This window comes from Salmo trutta, chromosome 30 (assembly GCF_901001165.1).
Source record: "Salmo trutta chromosome 30, fSalTru1.1, whole genome shotgun sequence".
Lineage (NCBI taxonomy): Eukaryota > Metazoa > Chordata > Actinopteri > Salmoniformes > Salmonidae > Salmo > Salmo trutta.
In genome coordinates, this window is record NC_042986.1 from 21,842,458 (window position 1) to 21,861,763 (window position 19,306).

The following is a 19,306-nucleotide window of genomic DNA, read 5'->3' on the forward strand; positions in this document are numbered from 1 at the left end:
CATTCCTGACCACACATACTGTATTGATACTTGCTGACAAGACATTTTAAAAGCACTTTTTTGTGAATTTGCATCCTTACCTCCTACATATTAATTTGAAAGTGATTCATAATGAAATGAATATGTCTCTGATTCAACTTTTCCTCTTTCCTCGCGTGAGAGGAGTGGTGGTGAAAGTAGGCAGTTGTTGACCTCAAAGTGTCATAATCGTGACTTGCTGAAGGTTACATTTTCATTATGACGTACAGTAGTACATGCTCAAAACAGTAATAGCATGAAAAGTTCCCTAGAATGAAGGCCAGACGTAGGTTTATATTGAATGAGAATATAAGGTACTGCAAGAAGTTGTGCAATGTTTACCATTGGGTAGTAGACTGATCAGTATCGTTTTAGAATTAAACAGTTTATGAAAATATCAATGTTACAGCTGATGACATCAAAATGTGTATTTCTTATGAGAAATTGAATTTCTTGCTGTTGTTGTGTCTACTTTACTTCTTCATTTATTCTGTAATAAAGATGATGATCATCAGTATCATTAATACCACCATCACCACCGAAAATTGTTAGCAAGGCATTTTACAGAGGAAACATTAACATAACCAACGAAAAATTGTCCATTACGCAACGGGGAAGCCCACGCGAGGTAAAGTACGACATTCTAAGCAGGTGTAAACACTTTGTTCTGAAAAGTTATTTTTCAGGTTTTCAAAGGTCATCTATCTAAAATACACCACAGGAAGTTGCAAGGAAGCTGTCTACTTGAGCATCTCAATTTCATTTTCAATACATTCTTATTAAACATTACCCTTATTAGATAACAACTGAATACAGGCCTTGACAAAAACCTGTGTGGGGTTTGTTTTTCATAACTGTTTTTTAATTAATGCCATGGTGTGTTTTTCAATTTTTTAGGATATAATTTGGAAATTCTGTAACGGTTACTGTATGATTGTCACGGTTGTCGTCGGTGAAGGAGGACCAAAACGCAGCAGGTACGTGTATGCTCATCTTGAATATTATTTATTTTCAAAAAATGAATACAAAAGGAACAAAACCACGATAACTAACGAACGAACAACAAACAGTCTGGCAAAGCCGAAGGCTCAACACAGAACAATCACCCACGAATAACAAACAAACACACCCTAATATATGGGACTCTCAATCAAAGGCAGATAGACAACATCTGCCTTCAACTGAGAGTCCCAACCCCAATCAACACAACATAGAAACACACTCACCAGACTAGACATAGAAATACATAAACATAGACTATAAACCAAAACCCCGGAAATACTAAATCAAACACCCTTTAACCAAACACACCACCCTGAACCACATAAAACAAATACCCCCTGCCACGCCCTGACCAAACTACAAAACAATTAACCTTATATACTGGCCAGGACGTGACAATGATAGTAGGCCTATTTTCATTCATCATCACAAATCTATTTGTTAAAAACCAATAGTTTAATCTGCTAACTGAAGCAACAAAATACACTGAAAATTACAGAAATATATCCATTGATATCACATGACTTTGACTGAATACAGATTGACAAAATGTTTTGTCCTAAAACTTATTTCAGAACTCATTAGCCTTGCTGTATTAATAACTTGTCATTGAAAATAGTCTCATCAAATTTCAAGGTGGCCTTTTTCTATTACTATTTTATGACAATGGCCAACATACAGTATTAGTAATTTAGTACAGGGTTATATAGAGTTAGATAATGACTTTACTTGGTAATACTCATATGTGGTTCATCCTGTTACAGAGCTAACATTGACGTTGATTAATGCAGATGGAATTGAGATGTTTTAGTTCCAGTACCACTGTATACAGTATAACTACATTGAGGTCATTTGATTTAATTCTAACTACCCAATGGTAAACATTACACAACAGTATTTTATATTCTCATTCAATAAAACCTAAGTCTGGCCCTCGTTCTAGGGAAATACCCATCAGTTTCATAGACCATTCAGATAACACTGTTGTCATACCAACAGATGAACCATAAACATGTGAGTACAAGGCTATTGAGAGAGATGAACCATCTCTGTTAAAGGGAAAGTTCACCCAAATTACAGATTTAAGTAATTGTATTAATAAAGTATTCTAAAGGCATACAGAATCTGCAATCCATAGTTTTGCTATGCTAACGAATATATTCTCATCTTAATATTAGTATCATAAAATATAAAACAATGGGGGGTAATAAGCCCTGTTCTTCCAGATAGTATTGGGTCATAGACTCCCCAGATCCTTAGCCTACACATCAAACACTGCAGGTTCCCAGACTACTCCATATGATATTCAGCTCTTTTTTATGGTCTGTCGAGACAGATAGGAACAGTTGTCCAGGAATCATGAGCAGTAGGGACAGGCTACAGTTCACTTTGCCTCCCAGCCAAAATCTTACCTGGGACCAGGCTTCCCGGTTGGCAGATGCACACTATATGCCTCGTTTGCCATACACACAACGGCAAGAAGTTCCTAGAAGTCCATTATTATGTAATATTCACCATTTACTTTGACATTGACCTTGGCTGAACAAGCTTATACTAGGACACAAATTAAATTGAAAAAAGACAGTTTTACATTCTTCCCCGGCCCCACAGAATGAAGAAAAACCTCCAATGGATTGTTGCTATGATTTTTGGGAGAGTTACTCTGTGTCCAGCTCTCTTTCCTAAATATTTCCCTTTGTCAGGAGATGCCATCTGGTCCCCTAGCTTCCAGCGGTTTAGACAGCTGTCGAGGCAGGCATGACGGCACTCGGCACAGTGTTGTGTCATGCCGAGACAAAACACCTTTTTACCAGGGATTTAGAGCAGGATTAAATGATTGGGCACCAAGAGCCTTACAAGGGAAGTGACTTACAGCACCGCTTTTTATGTCAATATCAACATCACCTGGTGGAGCCATGTGGTCTGATGCATCCACAATGCAGTCTGACCTTCACTAATACTATGGAAGTATTTGTAGAGATGACGATAGTGATGATGGTGATATTAATGATGATAAGGATGAGGATGGGGTTGAGGATGATGATGATTATGATTATGATTATAATTACGATGATGATTATTATGATGAGGAGGATGATAGGGCGATGATGATTATTATGATGATGATGAGGATGACGATGATTCAAGTAAAAAAACAACAACATCTAAACAGATAGTCATCTAAACTAAAGCCAGATGAGAAATTGCAGTGCACCTGACTTTTTCTTTAGCTCTCTAGAGTGGCAGCTGTTGCTTCAGTCTGACCCTTGATATATAGTGAGCTCCAAAAGTATTGTAACAGTGACACATTTGTGTTGTTGTTTTGGCTCTGTACTCCAACACTTTGGATTTGAAATTATACAATGGCTATGGTAAATAATGTATTGTGTTATTTTGGAGTCACTTTTATTGTAAATAAGAATAGAATATGTTTCTAAACACTTCTACATTAATATGGATGCTACCATGATTACGGATAGGCCTGAATGAATCGTGAATAATGATGAGTGAGAAAGTAACAGACGCGCAAATATCATACCCACCAAAAAATGCTAATCTCCCCTGCTATTGTAATGGTGAGAGGTTAGCATGTCTTGGGGGTATGATATTTGGGTGTCTGTAACTTTCTTACTCATCATTATTCACGATTAATTCAGGCCTATCCGTAATCATGGTAGCATCCAGATGAATGTAGAAGTGTTTAGAAACATATTCTATTCTTATTTACAATAAAAGTGACTCCAAAAGGACGCAAGGCATTATATACCATTCATTTCTATTGGGCACAAAATATAAACAAAACAAAGAGCAAATGCATTCAACAAATGTGTAGAGTCACAAGCTTGATGTAGTCATTGCGTGCTATGAATATGGGACCAAATACTTAACGTTTCGCTACTTTAATACACATATAAGGGCATTTGTCCCAATACTTTTGGTTCCTTAAAATGGGGGGACTATGTACAAAAAGTGCTGTAATTTCTAAACGGTTCACCAATATGGATGAAAATACCCTCAAATTAAAGCTGACAGTCTGCACTTTAACCTCATATCATTTCAAATTCAATTGTCACTGTCCCAATACTTTTGGAGCTCACTGTATAAACAATCTATATTTACATATAAATATACTTTGCTATCACATGATCAAGTCAAGTAATACTTTATTATAGGGCCTACCACCATGATGGGAAAGCAACAACATTAAAAACAATAGCCTACAGCAATTGAAATATATGCTTTGTTAAAAAAAAGGGCACAGTAACTTCAAACTGTCACATCATGAAGAGGGGAGATAATATTTCCAATATCCTTTCCATGTAGGGAAGTTATGTGATTGATTGTGTATCACACGGATTCTTTTTTTTCTCTAGAACACGGTACCACGCGCCTGTCCTATTCCGAAAGATCCCGAATCTTACCTCGCTAATTCCGAAGGGAGCCGAGGGAAAACCGAGGCTCCGCGCATAGACGAGAGCCGCTGTTTCCAATTCACCATTGCTAACAGCCATTTCATTTAGGTCATTTCTAGTTTTCATTATTTATACAAGGACCGAGGATGGATTCCGAACGACTTGACATGTCCGTGAAAGACCTGGGATTTGGGATTTATCACCGCAAACAATGAATCGTTTTTTTCAATCCCTTCAAAGACCAAACCAGACGGGTGCATTTTTAAATATATAGGGCGCCTACAGACACAGTGTACATATTTTTCAAAAAAAAGATGACTGCACTCTGAACGGAGTCCGCATATTGGCCTACAGTTGAATATGGAAGAGGATGGGTTATCACTGAAAATATAAATCACTGGAGACTAGAATGGTCGAAAAAAGGCGTCTCTTTTTTTGATGGAGAATCCAACAAGCAGATCAAGACCCACAATAAAAGCGTGATGTTCTGTAATATGACCACCGTTATTTTCACAATTGAGAGGCGTTTACCAGTGATAGGATCCAGTTGATGACATTCACCGAGAAATAAGTATTTGAAAACAGAAAAGATTGTCAGAATTGGAATTTACCCATTTGTTCTATTCTGTCAATGTGATGGGAATTTATTGCTGAACATTGGGAGAGCTTTATGGAAAACCCGAAGACATGACATGCACACGAAAAAAGAGGAAACGATCCTTTTTGTTCTTTAAAACCTGTGTTTATTTAAGAAGTCTGCAACAGGCTTAATTGACGGGGAGCCTTGCAAAAGTAAAAGTATATGTGCATTAAGATCTGATTCTACTGAGGTGACAATACCCTGTATAAATTATGTTTTCAGTCATTTAATTGTGAAGGATGTCGACATTCATTGTGGATTATATTTGGAATTTATGCTCGTTTTGTTGACCCCTCTATGCCATTTACTGTTGCTTTACCATGATCTTTGAATCATTTTATATTTAATGTGGACTGCAACAAGCGGCCTAGAATAAAATCCTAAGCCTTTGTCTCGAGGACAAGCATAATAAATAAGGTAAGATTTCCTTTCACCTTCCTATGTCATTTTTTTGTTTCGGTGTTTTTGTTATTACTCCCAGGCCCCACGTAGCCTTATTTTTTTCTCTCGGGTACCTGGTTAATTCGTTAACGCGAGTGAAACCCATTTTTGGGGCTACAACATAGCCTATTTCTGTTATGATTCATGCAGCCCCATGACGCATGCCATAGACAAACTGTACATGTAGGGCCTTAATATCTTTTGGTTATTGTAGTCGACACACACCACTGCAGATTTAAGTGCCATTTGTGTGATCTATGCCCTATGTAAATTACAACAAGGAACCGCATTATCAATCGGTAACTATATTATTCACTGGGCGAATTTCCGTTATGACAGCATCGATACAGGTCTACCCATTTGCGAATGCGATGCAACTGGGGTGTTGGGGTCTCGTCATCAGCCCTCGGTGATGAATTATTATCAACATCATCTGTTCTTGAATTCTGAAAGGATCGGATCAAGTTGAATGCTTCAAATGACCCAGCCTACCATAGGCTCTAGGCCTATTCGCAATTGTTCATGCATTTACTTAACTTCAAACATGACGCGTCAAGCCCACCACTAAACCTATTGTATTTTCCCTAGCCCCGGATGTGTTTATTCATATTCTAATACCGTTGTTTATAATTGCATTCGGTCGGTGTTGAACAGTGTCAGAGGGATTCCGGCTCCTTTGGTTGGTGAATTCCGCGTCGCCTCCTCCCACCGCGACCATGGCAGCGGTACTCTATTGCTGTTGCTATCCAGTTCTTGACAATGGCTCAGCTACCACCAACCCACTCCAATTTCTCCAGGCCCCTCCCTTCATGATCAATAGCCTTTCGGTATTCCTGTGAAGCTCTTATATCCCTATAGTCAGTATATTCATTTTGCAATCAAAATTATATAGGCCTACACATGGTGATGTAATCTTACCTCATCAATATCTTTATTTTTTCCCAACGTTTGAACTCTTTTTCCACTCACATCTTTCTGTAAATTAATAATCTATTCTTCATATGCCTATTTCTCTTATACCTTTTTGGCCAACAGGCATAAGTAACATAAGCGGCAAAATGAGTAGAATCGCAAGAAATGTGTTATAAAATTGTTAAATGTTCTCTCCGCCCCATGGCAAAATGGGTAGAACTGCAGAAAACTTGCTTTAAAACAGCAAAAATGTCTCCCTGCCCCGAGGCAAAATTTGTGGAATTGCAGGAAATTAACTTTAAAATTCTCTGCTGTCAAGAGTTGGCCTGCTTGTTAGCATTCCCCCAAACCAAATCTCGCTTAGGGCCTCCAAAAGGCTAGAGCCGGCCCTGACTGTAGGGCTTCTACAAACTGTTCTCATGTTCTAGCCACCAAGGTTCATGCCACTTAGACTAATAAAGTCACATGAAATGTAATAGACTTATATTTGGATTATAGATTCTTTATCTCAATATAAGTCTCTGGAACAGCCTAATTCATTCTAAATATCTTAGGCCTACAGTGTAATGATAGAGGTGATTGAATAGGAGACACCAATAGTGTATGCTACAATAAAAAAAAGATTCTAATACTTTACCAATTATTAGCCTATGACAGGTGTTTCTGCTGTGATTCTGCTATTGACACAGACAAGTGACCCTCAACCACATACTTCATCTAGCTATTGTTAATCTACTAACTCAATATATCAGGTGCCACCCAGGACCGGCCCCAGGCATAAGCCATAAGCAGTCACAGGGCCCCCGGTCGTTTGTTGGAATCTATAGTATTCCACAAATGTAACCATGGGGAATGGTAATATAGAAGACATTATGTCTCCATGACCATAGTATTGCATCATGTGAACAGAGTCAAATGATACCACAGTCCCTTTCTATAGCTAGCAACACAAAACTGTGACATTGCTTTGGTTTAAAAATGTCTCATGACTTATTCGGTAAGCCCCTGTTTATATCTGAAATATTGGATTTACTATAACAAATAAAAAATGGAAGAATATATGTATATGAGAGATTAGGCAATTAACAAGAATATAGGCCCCTATAGGTTTTTTTTTTAAATATGCCATATTGAAATTGGTTTAAAGGTACACTACCGGTCAAAAGTTTTAGAACACCTATTCATTCAAGGAGTTTTCTTTATTTGTACTATTTTCTATATTGTAGAATAATAGTGAAGACATCAAAACTATGAAATAACATATATGGAATCGTGTAGTAACCAAAAAAGTGTTAAACAAATCAAAATATATTTTAGATTTGGGATTCTTCAAATAACCACCCTTTGCCTTGATGACAGCTTTGCACAATCTTGGCATTCTCTCAACCAGCTTCACCTGGAATGCTTTTCCAACAGTCTTGATGGAGTTCCCACATATGCTCAGCACTTGTTGGCTGCTTTTCCTTCACTCTGCGGTCTGACTCATCCCAAACCATCTCAATTGGGTTGAGGTCTGGTGATTGTGGAGGCCAGGTCATCTGATGCAGCACTCCATCACTCTCCTTCTTGGTAAAATAGCCCTTACACATCCTGGAGGTGTGTTGGGTCATTGTCCTATTGAAAAACAAATGATAGTCCCACGAAGCACAAACCAGATGGGATGGTGTATCGATGCAGAATGCTGTGATAGCCATGCTGGTTAAGTATGCCTTGTATTCTAAATAAATCACAGACAGTGTCACCAGCAAAGCACCCCCACACCATAACACCTCCTCCTCCATGCTTTACAGTGGGAAATACACATGTGGAGACCATCCGGTTGGAACTAAAAATCTCAAATTTGGACTCCAGAACAAAGGACAAATTTCCATCGGTCTAATGTCCATTGCTCGTGTTTCTTGGCCCAAGCAAGTCTCTTCTTCTTATTGATGTCCTTTAGTAGTGGTTCCTTTGCAGCAATTCGACCATGATTCACTCATGGTCTCATGATTCACTTGATTCACTGTCTCCTCTGAAAAGTTGATGTTGAGATGTGTCTGTTACTTGAACTCTGTGAAGCATTTATTTGGGCTGCAATTTCTGAGGCTGGTAACTCAATTTAAAATATATATTTTTTATATTATATTTTTATATAATAATATTATATTATTATATTATTATATATATATATATATATATTACCTTTATTTAACTATTAACGTATTATTTGCAGTAGAGGTAGCTCTGGGTCTTCCATTCCTTTGGCGGTCCTCATGAGAGCCAATTTCATCATAGCGCTTGATGGTTTTTGCGACTGCACTTGAAGAAACTTTCAAGTTCTTGAAATTTTGCAGATTGACTGATCTTCATGTCTTAAAGTAATGATGGACTGTCGTTTCTCTTTGCTTATTTGAGCTGTTCTTGCCATAATATGGACTTGGTCTTTTACCAAATAGGTCTATCTTCTGTATACCCCCCCACCTTGTCACAACACAACTGGATTGGCTCAAATGCATTAAGAAGGAAATAAATTCCACAAATGAACTTTTAAGAAGGCACACCTGTTAATTGAAATGCATTCCAGGTGACTTCCTCATGAAGCTGATTGAGAGAATGCTAAGAGTGTGCAAAGTTGTCATCAAGGCACAGGGTGGCTATTTGAAGAATCTCAAATATAAAATATATTTAGATTTGTTTAACACTTTTTTGGTTACTTCATGATTCCATATGTGTTATTTAATAGTGTTGATATCTTCACTATTATTCTACAATGTAGAAATAGCAGAAAATAGTAAAAATAAAGAAAAACCCTTGAATGAGTAGGTGTTCTAAAACTTTTGACCAGTAGTGTACATTTATGTATTTCAGCTCTTATTCATTAATATAAGCATTATTATTCAATAATGTGGGTGTTATTTTAAATGAAGGAGAACTGGGTTCATCAGGGACCACTGGGTTATTATGAGTAACTGTGTTAGCAGTTACGCCATCATAAATACTCAGGTATGCTTATAAATGTTTTAGAAATTATTCTAAATGTGTATAATAATTTTACTCTACGTATAAATAATTGTTTATTAAGAAAATTATTCTGAAGTGTTATCATAGACTTTGAGAACTAACTATGGGTGCACTAATAACTGAAAACAGTTTATTGTGTGATACCTTCATTGGCTTTCTCATATGGTATGCACTCCCCAGAAAAAACGAAACCATAGCTATTCTCCATCTGAAACTATCAATGCCCCCACCATTCATCACAATAGTTCATATAGTCTTGCAGACAGACAGACAGACAGACAGACAGACAGACAGACAGACAGACAGACAGACAGACAGACAGACAGACAGACAGACAGACAGACAGACAGACAGACAGACAGACAGACAGACAGACAGACAGACAGACAGACAGACAGACAGACACAGAGACACACAGAGACACACACACAGAATAGCACAGCACAAGGCAGAATGGTCCTGTAGCCTAGCAACAAGCTGCTGTAATTACTGTGACAGAAATACATTAGTATGCCTGCGGTGAAACAATGGGTCTAAGCCCTTCTCTCTCCTGTAGGACTCACATACTCCATAATCATCACCTGTGCATTCCCCCGATCACTTCCGACGGTTTCATCAATACAAATGATGGTGGTGGAGTGGTCAATACCGATTGACTCCCATCACACACACACACACACACACACACACCCACTCATACACAAGAGAGCATGCACAGACACCTACACATGCACACCACTGAGCTATCAGACATACTGTACATCTCAAGTGTCACTGTGCAATGCAACCTCTTTAGGAAATGCCCGGTCAGTGGTCCCCAAAGTGACTGCACCAATGAGGCTTCATCAAGCAAATGCCATCTCAACTTCACAAGTGATTTGTTTTCCCCCATCTCCTTCACACACACACACACACACGCACGCACGCACGCACGCACGCACGCACGCACGCACGCACACACACACACACACACACACACACACACACACACACACACACACACACACACACACACACACACACACACAAAATAATATAAGGTGTTGTAGCCTAGCAACAAGCGAGGTAATTACCGTGACAGACTAGTTGCTGGCATGCCATGTAGCGTGTGGAGAAAACAGCTGATATGATTGGTGCTGAGGGGGAAGGAGAAGATGTTCCACAGCATGCTACAGCAGATGCCTATGTGAGCCCTGTTTCGCCCCTTGTAGAAACAGTTGATTGATTCCATGGGACAAATGATTTGTGTAATTCCGAGGATGATGACTTGAACATCTTCCTCCACTATTATGACATTTGATTCTGTATTACAGGCCTTGTATAATGCTCGAAGATAGGGGCTTTAATACAATGTATTAATGTTGTAAACAACTAGTCAGAACTTTATTTTGGGGTAAAGGGTGGGACAGGTGGGACAGACTTAGACATAAATATGGAAAATGAGTTAAAGGGATAGTTCAGGATACCATTTGTATGTCTCTGCGTCCAGTATGAAGGAAGTTAGAGGTAGTTTTGCGAGCCAATTCTAACTAGCGTTAGCTTAGTGAAAAATAATAATAATTGTATCCACGGGTCCATCTGACTCTGGGGAAGTAGATAAAGGGGTTAATTGTCAAAATCCCGAAGTATCCCTTAAAGAGTTAACTGAAATGGAATAACATACCTTATTATTATGATGTACTACATACAGTGGGGTCCAGAATTATTGGTTCCCTTGATAACAATGAGCAAAAAATACCGTATAAAATAAATAAATAATTCAAATACTGGGCTAAATTGTATGCTCATTTGTTAAACAAGTAATACAAAAAATATATTAAAAAGATATGGGTCAAAATTATTGGATCCCCTGTTTTCAATGCTCCAGAAACATTTAATTACATTTGCATTTTAGTCTTTTTTGTATTTTTTAGCAGAAGCTCTTATCCAGAGCAACTTACAGTTAAACTAGCTGAGACATATTATTTAAGATACTCTTTGAAGAGGTAGGTTTTCAGACATTTTCATAAGATGGGCATGGACAGTGCTGTCCTAGCATAAGGGGAAAGCTGGTTCCACCATTGGGGTGCCAGGACAGAGGAGAGCTTTGACCACTGCTCCCGTAGGGGTGGGACAGCCAAGAGACCAGGGGTGGCAGAACAGAGCGCTCGGGTTTGGATGTAGGGTTTGAGCATAGCCTGAAGGTAGAGCAGGGCAGTTCCCTTTGCTGCTCCATAGGCAGGTACTTTGGTCTTGTAGTGGATGCCCGCTTCGACTGGAAGCCAGTGGAGTGTATGGAGGAGTGGAATGAAGAGAGAACTTGGGAGGTTGAACACAAGACGGGCTGCAGTGTTCTGGATAAGTTGTAGGTGTTTGATGGCACAAGCGGGGAGTCCAGCCAGTAGAGAGTTGCAGTAGTCCAGAAGGGATATGACGAGTGACTGGATTAGGACCTGCGCCGCTTCCTGTGTGAGGTAGGGTCATACTCCACGGATGTTGTAGAGCATGAACCTGCAGGAGCGAGTCACTGCTTTGATGTTTGCAGAAAATGACAGGGTGTTGTCCAGGGTCACGCCAAGGTCTTTTGCACTCTGGGAGGGGGACACAGTAGAGTTTTCAAACATGATGGAGAGGTCTTGGGAGGAAGAGCAGCTCTGTCTTGTTGAGGTTGAGCTTGAGGTGGCGGGCTAACATGCAAGCTGAGATATCTGCCAGGCACGCAGAGATGCTTGTTGCCACCTGGGTGTCAGAAGAGGGGAATGAGAAAAGCAGTTGAGTGTCATCCGCATAGCAACGATAGAAGAGACCATGAGAGGATATGACAAAGCCGAGTGACTTGGTGTATAGAGAAAAGAGGAGAGGACCTAGAACTGAGCCCTGGGGGACACCAGTAGTGAGAGCACATGGTGCAGACACAGATCCTCTCCGCGCCACCTGGTAGGAGCACATGCCAAGTAGGATGCAATCCAGGAGTGTGCAGAGCATGAGACGCACAATCCTGAGAGGGTGGAGAGGAGGGTCTGGTAATTCACAGTGTCGAAGGCAGCAGATAGATCGAGGAGGATAAGAACAGCAGAGAGAGAGAGTCAGCTTTGGCACAGAGAAGAGCAGTCTCAGTTGAGTGACCCGTCTTGAAGTCTGACTGATTATTGTCAAGAAGACCGTTCTGAGAGAGATAACGAGAGAGTTGGTCAGTGAAAGCACGCTCAAGTGTTTTGGAAAGAAAAGAATGAAGGGATACCGATCAGAGGGGTTGAGTGTTGGTTTCTTGAGGAGGAGAGATACTCTGACCATCTTGAAGTCAGAGGGGACGCAGCCAGTGGTCAGGGATGAGTTGATGAGGGAGGAATGGGAGAAGGTCTCCAGAGATGGTCTGGAGAAGGGAAGAGGGGATGGCCGTCGAGTGGGAAGGTTGTAGGGCATGGCTGGATTTCAGCTGGATTTCAGCAGGATTTCAGCTGGAGAAAGAGGGAAGAAAGAGGTCAAGGCGTAGGGAGTTCTGTGTGAGTGGGACCATTGGACTCAGTATGCTGAGTGAATGAGGAGTGGATGTCATCAACTTTTTTATCAAGAGAGGAAGGAGGGAGAGGAGGTGGAGGATTAAGGAGGAAGGAGAAGGTGGAAAAGAGTTTCCCAGGGTTGGAGGCAGAGGCTTGGAATTAAGAGTGATAGAAAGTGGCTTTAGCAGAGGATACAGAAGAGAAGGTAAAGAGGAGGGAGTGGAAGGATGATAGGTTCTCCGGAAGTTTAGTTTTCCTCCATTTTTGCCTAGCTGCTCAGCACCCTCCCCCTGCGAGGATAAAGTCACTGAACCTTTTTCTAAAATGTTTAGGAGATTGGAGAACACATTGGGAGGGACCTTAGACCATTCCTAGTCAAAAACCTGGTTGCCTCTGCCCGGAGGCCGCAAGTGAATCTTCTAGCAAGACAATAACCACAAGCGTACACCAAAATCCACAAAGAAATTGTTAATTTACCACAAAATCAATATTTTGCAATGGTCATCTCAGTCTCCAGAATTGAACCCCATTGAAAATGTGTTGTTTGGATTGAAGAGGGCAGTCCATAAGCACAGATGAAGGATATTGAGGATCTGGAAAGATTCTGAATGGAGGAATGGTTTAAGAACCCTCCCAATGTGTTCTTTAATTTCATAAAACATTTTAGAAAAAGGCTCAGTGTCATTATCCAAGCAGGGGGAGGGTGCTGGAGTATTGAAAACAGATGATCCAATCATTTTGATCAATATCTTTTAAATATTTTGTATTACTTGTTGAACAAAACCTCTTTCTCTGAGCAATTGTATTAGTATAAAATAATATAATTGTTCTATTTTTTGGTAGCATACAATATAGCTCAGTATTTGTATTATTCATTTTATACAGTCTTTTGTCCTCATCTTTATTAAGGGATCATTAGCTGACATGGTCTAGTTGATCTGGAGATTCTGAATAGTTATAAATAGCTCTCTTAAGACAGGGGTTCCCACACTTTTTCATTCGGGGCCCCCCTTCCAGCGTTGGGGAACATCCACCGCCACGTCTATATCTATGGGCACCATCACTGTTCATCACTGTTCAGAGAATTTTGCAGGTTTAAAGCTTATTTCTTGCAATTCTACACATTTTGTCAGGGTGCAAAGAAAATTTTTCAGTTTTAAAGGAAATTTTCTTGCAATTCTATACATTTTGCCATGCCATGTGATATTTGAGTGACAAAAAAATTGACAACAGTATATATGGGCTAAAAAAACATTAGCTGCAATGGGCTAGTTGATCTGGACATTTCTGACAAGTTATAAATATCTCTCTAAGGTCTGCAATGACTGACATGACAAGAGGAACTGATGATGCACTAGCCAATTTCAAATTGCACCTTGTGCATTCTACTATTACAACTTTTAAGAGTAAGTTGAAAGCCGGCGTGATTGTTTTATTATTTATTTTTTGGGGGAGGGGGGACCCACGGGCCCCAGAGTTTGGGAACCACTGTGCTAAATGACATCAATGCAAATGTAAAAAATGCTGCTGGAGTATTAAAAACAATTTTGACAAATAATCATTTTGACAAATATCTTTCTTTTTTTTTAATTAAATGAGCATACAATTTAGCTCAGTATTTGTATTATTTATTTGATATCGTATTTTTTGCTCATCCTTATCTAGGGATCCAATCATTCTGGAAACCACTGTATGTAAACTGGGACTACTAGGGCTAATCATCTGCATATCTGCCATCTGCCGTTGTATTACACGGTTGGTAGAACGGCTGTGTCTAACACTTCATACTGTTACCTAACTCCATATTGGCCTAGCACGATATTGACAGTTAGGCAATCATTGCATATCATAACCACCACTTCCTGGAAATTATGACATTTTACAAAACAACTGCTGCAGTCCAGCTAGGCCAATGCTGGAATCATAAAAGCATTGTATTTTAATACTAGAAAAGCCAAGAGACACACACCTCTCATATTAACCTTATACAGTATACTCCCTGTAAACGCTTACACTGTTGTATTATTCCACACTGATGTCAGACCTGGAAGTCCATCCAAACGTTTAATGCTTGCTGTTCTTACTTCCTGTTTACAGGAGCTGAAGCTGTGAGAAGAAGAGGCACGAGAGGTAGAGCTACAGGAAACGAGGGGCTTAGTGAAAAATGGGGCAATGCGGACTGAAGCGCTCCGGTTCCATGTGAGATCAAAAGGAGAGGCAACCACGAGGACGAACGAAAGGGCAGCTGGAGGAGGAGGCGGAGGAGGAGAGGGAGAAGGAGGAGTGGATTTCAGGAGAGAAGAGGGCATAACCTGGCAGACAAAGGGATGGCCAATGGCAACGAGACCAGTGAGGGGCTCGGCGGTCCCCTGGCGGCGGTGGTGGCCACGACGGGAGGGATGGCAGTCGGGGGCCCATCGTCAGCTGTGTCCACCTACATCAAACTGGTCCTACTGGGGCTAATCATCTGCATCAGCCTGGTGGGGAACCTGGTGGTGTCTCTGCTGGTCCTCAGGGACCGGGCCCTGCACAAGGCCCCCTACTACTTCCTGCTGGACCTGTGCCTGGCCGACACCATCCGCTCGGCCGTCTGCTTCCCCTTCGTGCTGGTGTCCATCAAGAACGGCTCGGCCTGGACCTACAGCGTGCTCAGCTGCAAGGTGGTGGCCTTCATGGCCGTGCTCTTCTGCTTCCATGCCGCCTTCATGCTGTTTTGCATCAGCGTGACGCGCTACATGGCCATCGCCCACCACCGCTTCTACTCCAAGCGCATGACCTTCTGGACGTGTGTGGCGGTGGTGTGCATGGTGTGGACACTGTCGGTGGCCATGGCCTTCCCACCTGTCTTTGATGTGGGCACCTACAAGTTCATCCGCGAGGAGGACCAGTGCATCTTCGAGCACCGCTACTTCAAGGCAAACGACACACTGGGCTTTATGCTGATGCTGGCCGTGCTGATCCTGGCCACGCACGTGGTCTACATGAAACTGCTGCTCTTCGAGTACAAGCACCGCAAGATGAAGCCTGTCCAGATGGTGCCAGCTATTAGCCAAAACTGGACCTTCCACGGGCCTGGCGCCACCGGCCAGGCGGCAGCCAACTGGATCGCAGGCTTTGGTCGGGGCCCCATGCCGCCCACCCTGCTGGGCATCCGGCAGAACTTGCACAACCAGAACCGGCGCCTGTTGGGCATGGAGGAGTTCAAGGCGGAGAAGCAGCTCGGCAGGATGTTCTACGTGATCACCCTGTTGTTCCTGGTGCTGTGGTCACCCTACATAGTGGCCTGCTACTGGCGGGTGTTTGTCAAGGCCTGCACCATACCGCACCGGTACCTCTCCACCACCGTATGGATGAGCTTTGCCCAGGCAGGGGTAAACCCCATTGTCTGCTTCTTCCTCAACAAGGACCTGAAGAAGGGGCTCCTGGCACACCTGCCAGCCAGCTGTAGGACTAAACCTCATCTGCCCCGAGAGCCTTATCGCGTCATGTGAAGGGGACGGTGGGCGGTCGTTACCTGGGGAGGGTGGGGTGACAGGGATGTCTGGGAGTTGTTTTGGTTGGCTGAGGGACCATTTGAGTTGTTGTGGCTTTTGATTCAGTGCAAGATGATTTAAAAGGGGTGGGTGTCAGTCTGGAACAGCTGAAGAGGTTAGAATGTCAGAATTCCATTCACCTCCACGTGATGTATCTGGGTTTCTCCTTGTCAGAGGAGAGCAGAGGTATTTCAAGCTCATTTGGGATGTTCTAAATTGTTTTTCTAAAGTCTTATTGGGGGAGTATTACACGCAGTAACAGGCATGTGGTTGCTGCAGTGTAGAAATCATGAAACCAATTGTTGGTCTAAAATTATTATAGAAAGAATGTATGATTTCCACATTTTATTATCAAACCAAAAACACCTTTGACTCCAGCTTATAGATTTGGATACATTTTTAGATCAGTTACATTAAACTGCTAACTGCCATTTTTATTTTTTTAATAAATGGCCTTCTCCACACAGAAAGAATAGGAGACTGAACCAACAACAAAAGAGTCCATCTCAGATGCATGTATGTATTCTTACTTTTAATGTGGAACAAATATGAAACTGCTTCCTTCAACTGCTTGAATCAAAGGCATCAGTAACACAGTCAAACATACAAAATATGAGTTTTGTACAAATAGCATATTCAGGCACTCTCATGGGTTTATTTGGTGTTTCTCAGATTATTTATTATGTTTATTTATTTGTCCATCTTGAGATCTACATTAATTTTGATGATTTGAACAACTAATAGCCTTGAAAGAAAACATGCAAGATTTAGTGAAGTCGACGGAAGTAGAAACTGACAAGAGGCTATCATGGAAAGTCAGCAAGAGTTATTATGGCATGGTCATACGTTACGAAAATGTGCAATTAACATTCTCATTTGGTCTAATGAACACCTCAAATCAGTGGGAGATGGGAAAAACACGTGTTAACAAGAGCTGCCATCGAGAAAAGTTTGATCTTGTATTCATTAGCGTTGAACAGAAATGAGCAGATACTAATTGTGAAGTGTTAATAGTAAGACAGAATTATGAAGTGCATGTTTAGGTGATATTTGTGTTATCCCATGATTCCTGAGGATAACTTAAACAAAACAATGCCCCAATCAAGGACAAACTATGAGAATCTGAGTCCATTTTATAACAGAAAACCAATGATGCATTGACAGAAAATGCTCAGTGCTCTTTCTAAATTCCTGTTGCTGCAGGTGGTATTGTTACAGATGATTGAACACCTTGGAAATCTCTTTAAATCTCACAAATTGTTTAAAAAGACAGTTGATAGTAATGTTCATAAAAGCTAAATCAGAATGTTTATATCTTCAGATAGAATAAAGTTATTTATCTATGATGACATCATCACTTCATGTGAAGGTCTTGGAAGAGGGGTGGGGGGAAAAACTTGCCCATTTATGTTTTTGCACATCGGAGGATGATAAATCAATTGTTTTTTCTTAACATGATTTAGAATTGAACCAGAATGCTAACCAAGTGTAGGCCAGGACACAGAGATTGTAATATCTTAAGTGAATGTCAAGGAGAGGTTTGGAACGTGAAACTATCCCTTTGTGGGTACAACTGTACGTTTCTTTAGGTTTTCTAATTGTCAACTGTTGTCTGCAAACAATAACAATGACACAAACTAACAATAACAATGAAAAAGCAACAGAAATTTGAATTGTTATTTCTATTATCTGGGTTATGGCCTTACTCTGTAAAAAAAAAAGAAAAAAAGTTTGTTTATAACCAATGCAAGAAAGAGTTGACAGCTGTATGCCTCTATGTGTTGAAGTAATAAACATCAAGGGATTATTCCAACTAATGAGGAAACACAACACTGTGGAATGAATGACTTTCAGTGGGAACACATAACTCTCCCCCTCGCAACCTAAAAGTAAATGCTCCAGTCAAAAACTTTAACAAGGATGGTATTAGAGAAAAAACACTTGCCAAATTGTAACACGGGAGTGTACAATTTTGTGCAAAGGACAGAGGAAACTTTAATCCAAAATGGACAATTAATGGAATTAACAAAAGCCCTTCCTGGATTAATGTGGATTTCTTTCAGAATTTTTGTTGTTGTTTCTTCTCTTATCAGTGGAAGGGGGGAGGGGATGAGGCTGGTGTTGTGTATTGATCTGTGAAAACAAGGAATGAAAAAAGATGTGTGAATTTTGGGGTTGGTTGGTGTTGGGGAGGGAAGGAGGGAGACCGGGAGGGATTTTTTGATAAGCAGAAATGCCTGACAGTGCTTTTTTTGTTGCTTCAGGCACACTACCTTTTGTAAATTAACTGTGACCTCTGTACTATTTAATGTGTATTATATGGACAATGGACTAACTTGGAATTGAGGGGGGGGGGGGGGTCCCGGTCATCATATTTTTACCATGCATGTGTGTGTGAGTGTTTCTGTTCGTAAGTATGATGGTGTGTATGTTTAGAGGCTAGACTAGAGGGATGAAAACCAAGGATATTTGGGGAATAGGAATGGCCAGAAACACGTTGCATTTTGAAAAATGTCAGTCCTGCAATGCTTATTCGAGTCTTTTTCACCCTCAGCCTGTTCCTGACACAGAGAATTGAATGTGCTAAAACCAATGAGGTTCATTCAAAAACCTGATGCAACGAGTGTGTCTTCTTAAACTATTGAATTGCAAAGCCTCTAGAGGTATAACATTTTTTACACGTGCAGTTCCTCTAAATTGGACGACAGAGCCTTCTGTCTGAATGGGGATTATGTTATTGCTTGTATGGGAATATAAAGGTTGAAGACAGTTTGAGATTGTCTTGGGGCGAGTGGTTCTATCCACACAGATACTATGATTATTGCACTCTTATTAATTTCCAATGTGTCTCAGTGAAAGGAATAACAT

At 40.7% G+C, this 19,306-nt stretch overlaps 1 protein-coding gene across 1 annotated transcript; it reads left to right on the plus strand.

Moving 5' to 3' along the window:
• The first annotated feature begins 4,126 nt into the window (after window positions 1–4,126).
• Window positions 4,127–16,416, plus strand: LOC115168252 (probable G-protein coupled receptor 173). The gene is made up of 2 exons (XM_029723342.1): window positions 4,127–5,490; window positions 15,003–16,416. Exon 2 carries the CDS (start codon window positions 15,233–15,235, stop codon window positions 16,394–16,396), a length of 1,164 nt encoding a protein of 387 aa, XP_029579202.1. The 5' UTR covers window positions 4,127–5,490; window positions 15,003–15,232; the 3' UTR covers window positions 16,397–16,416.
• The last annotated feature ends 2,890 nt before the right edge of the window (window positions 16,417–19,306 follow it).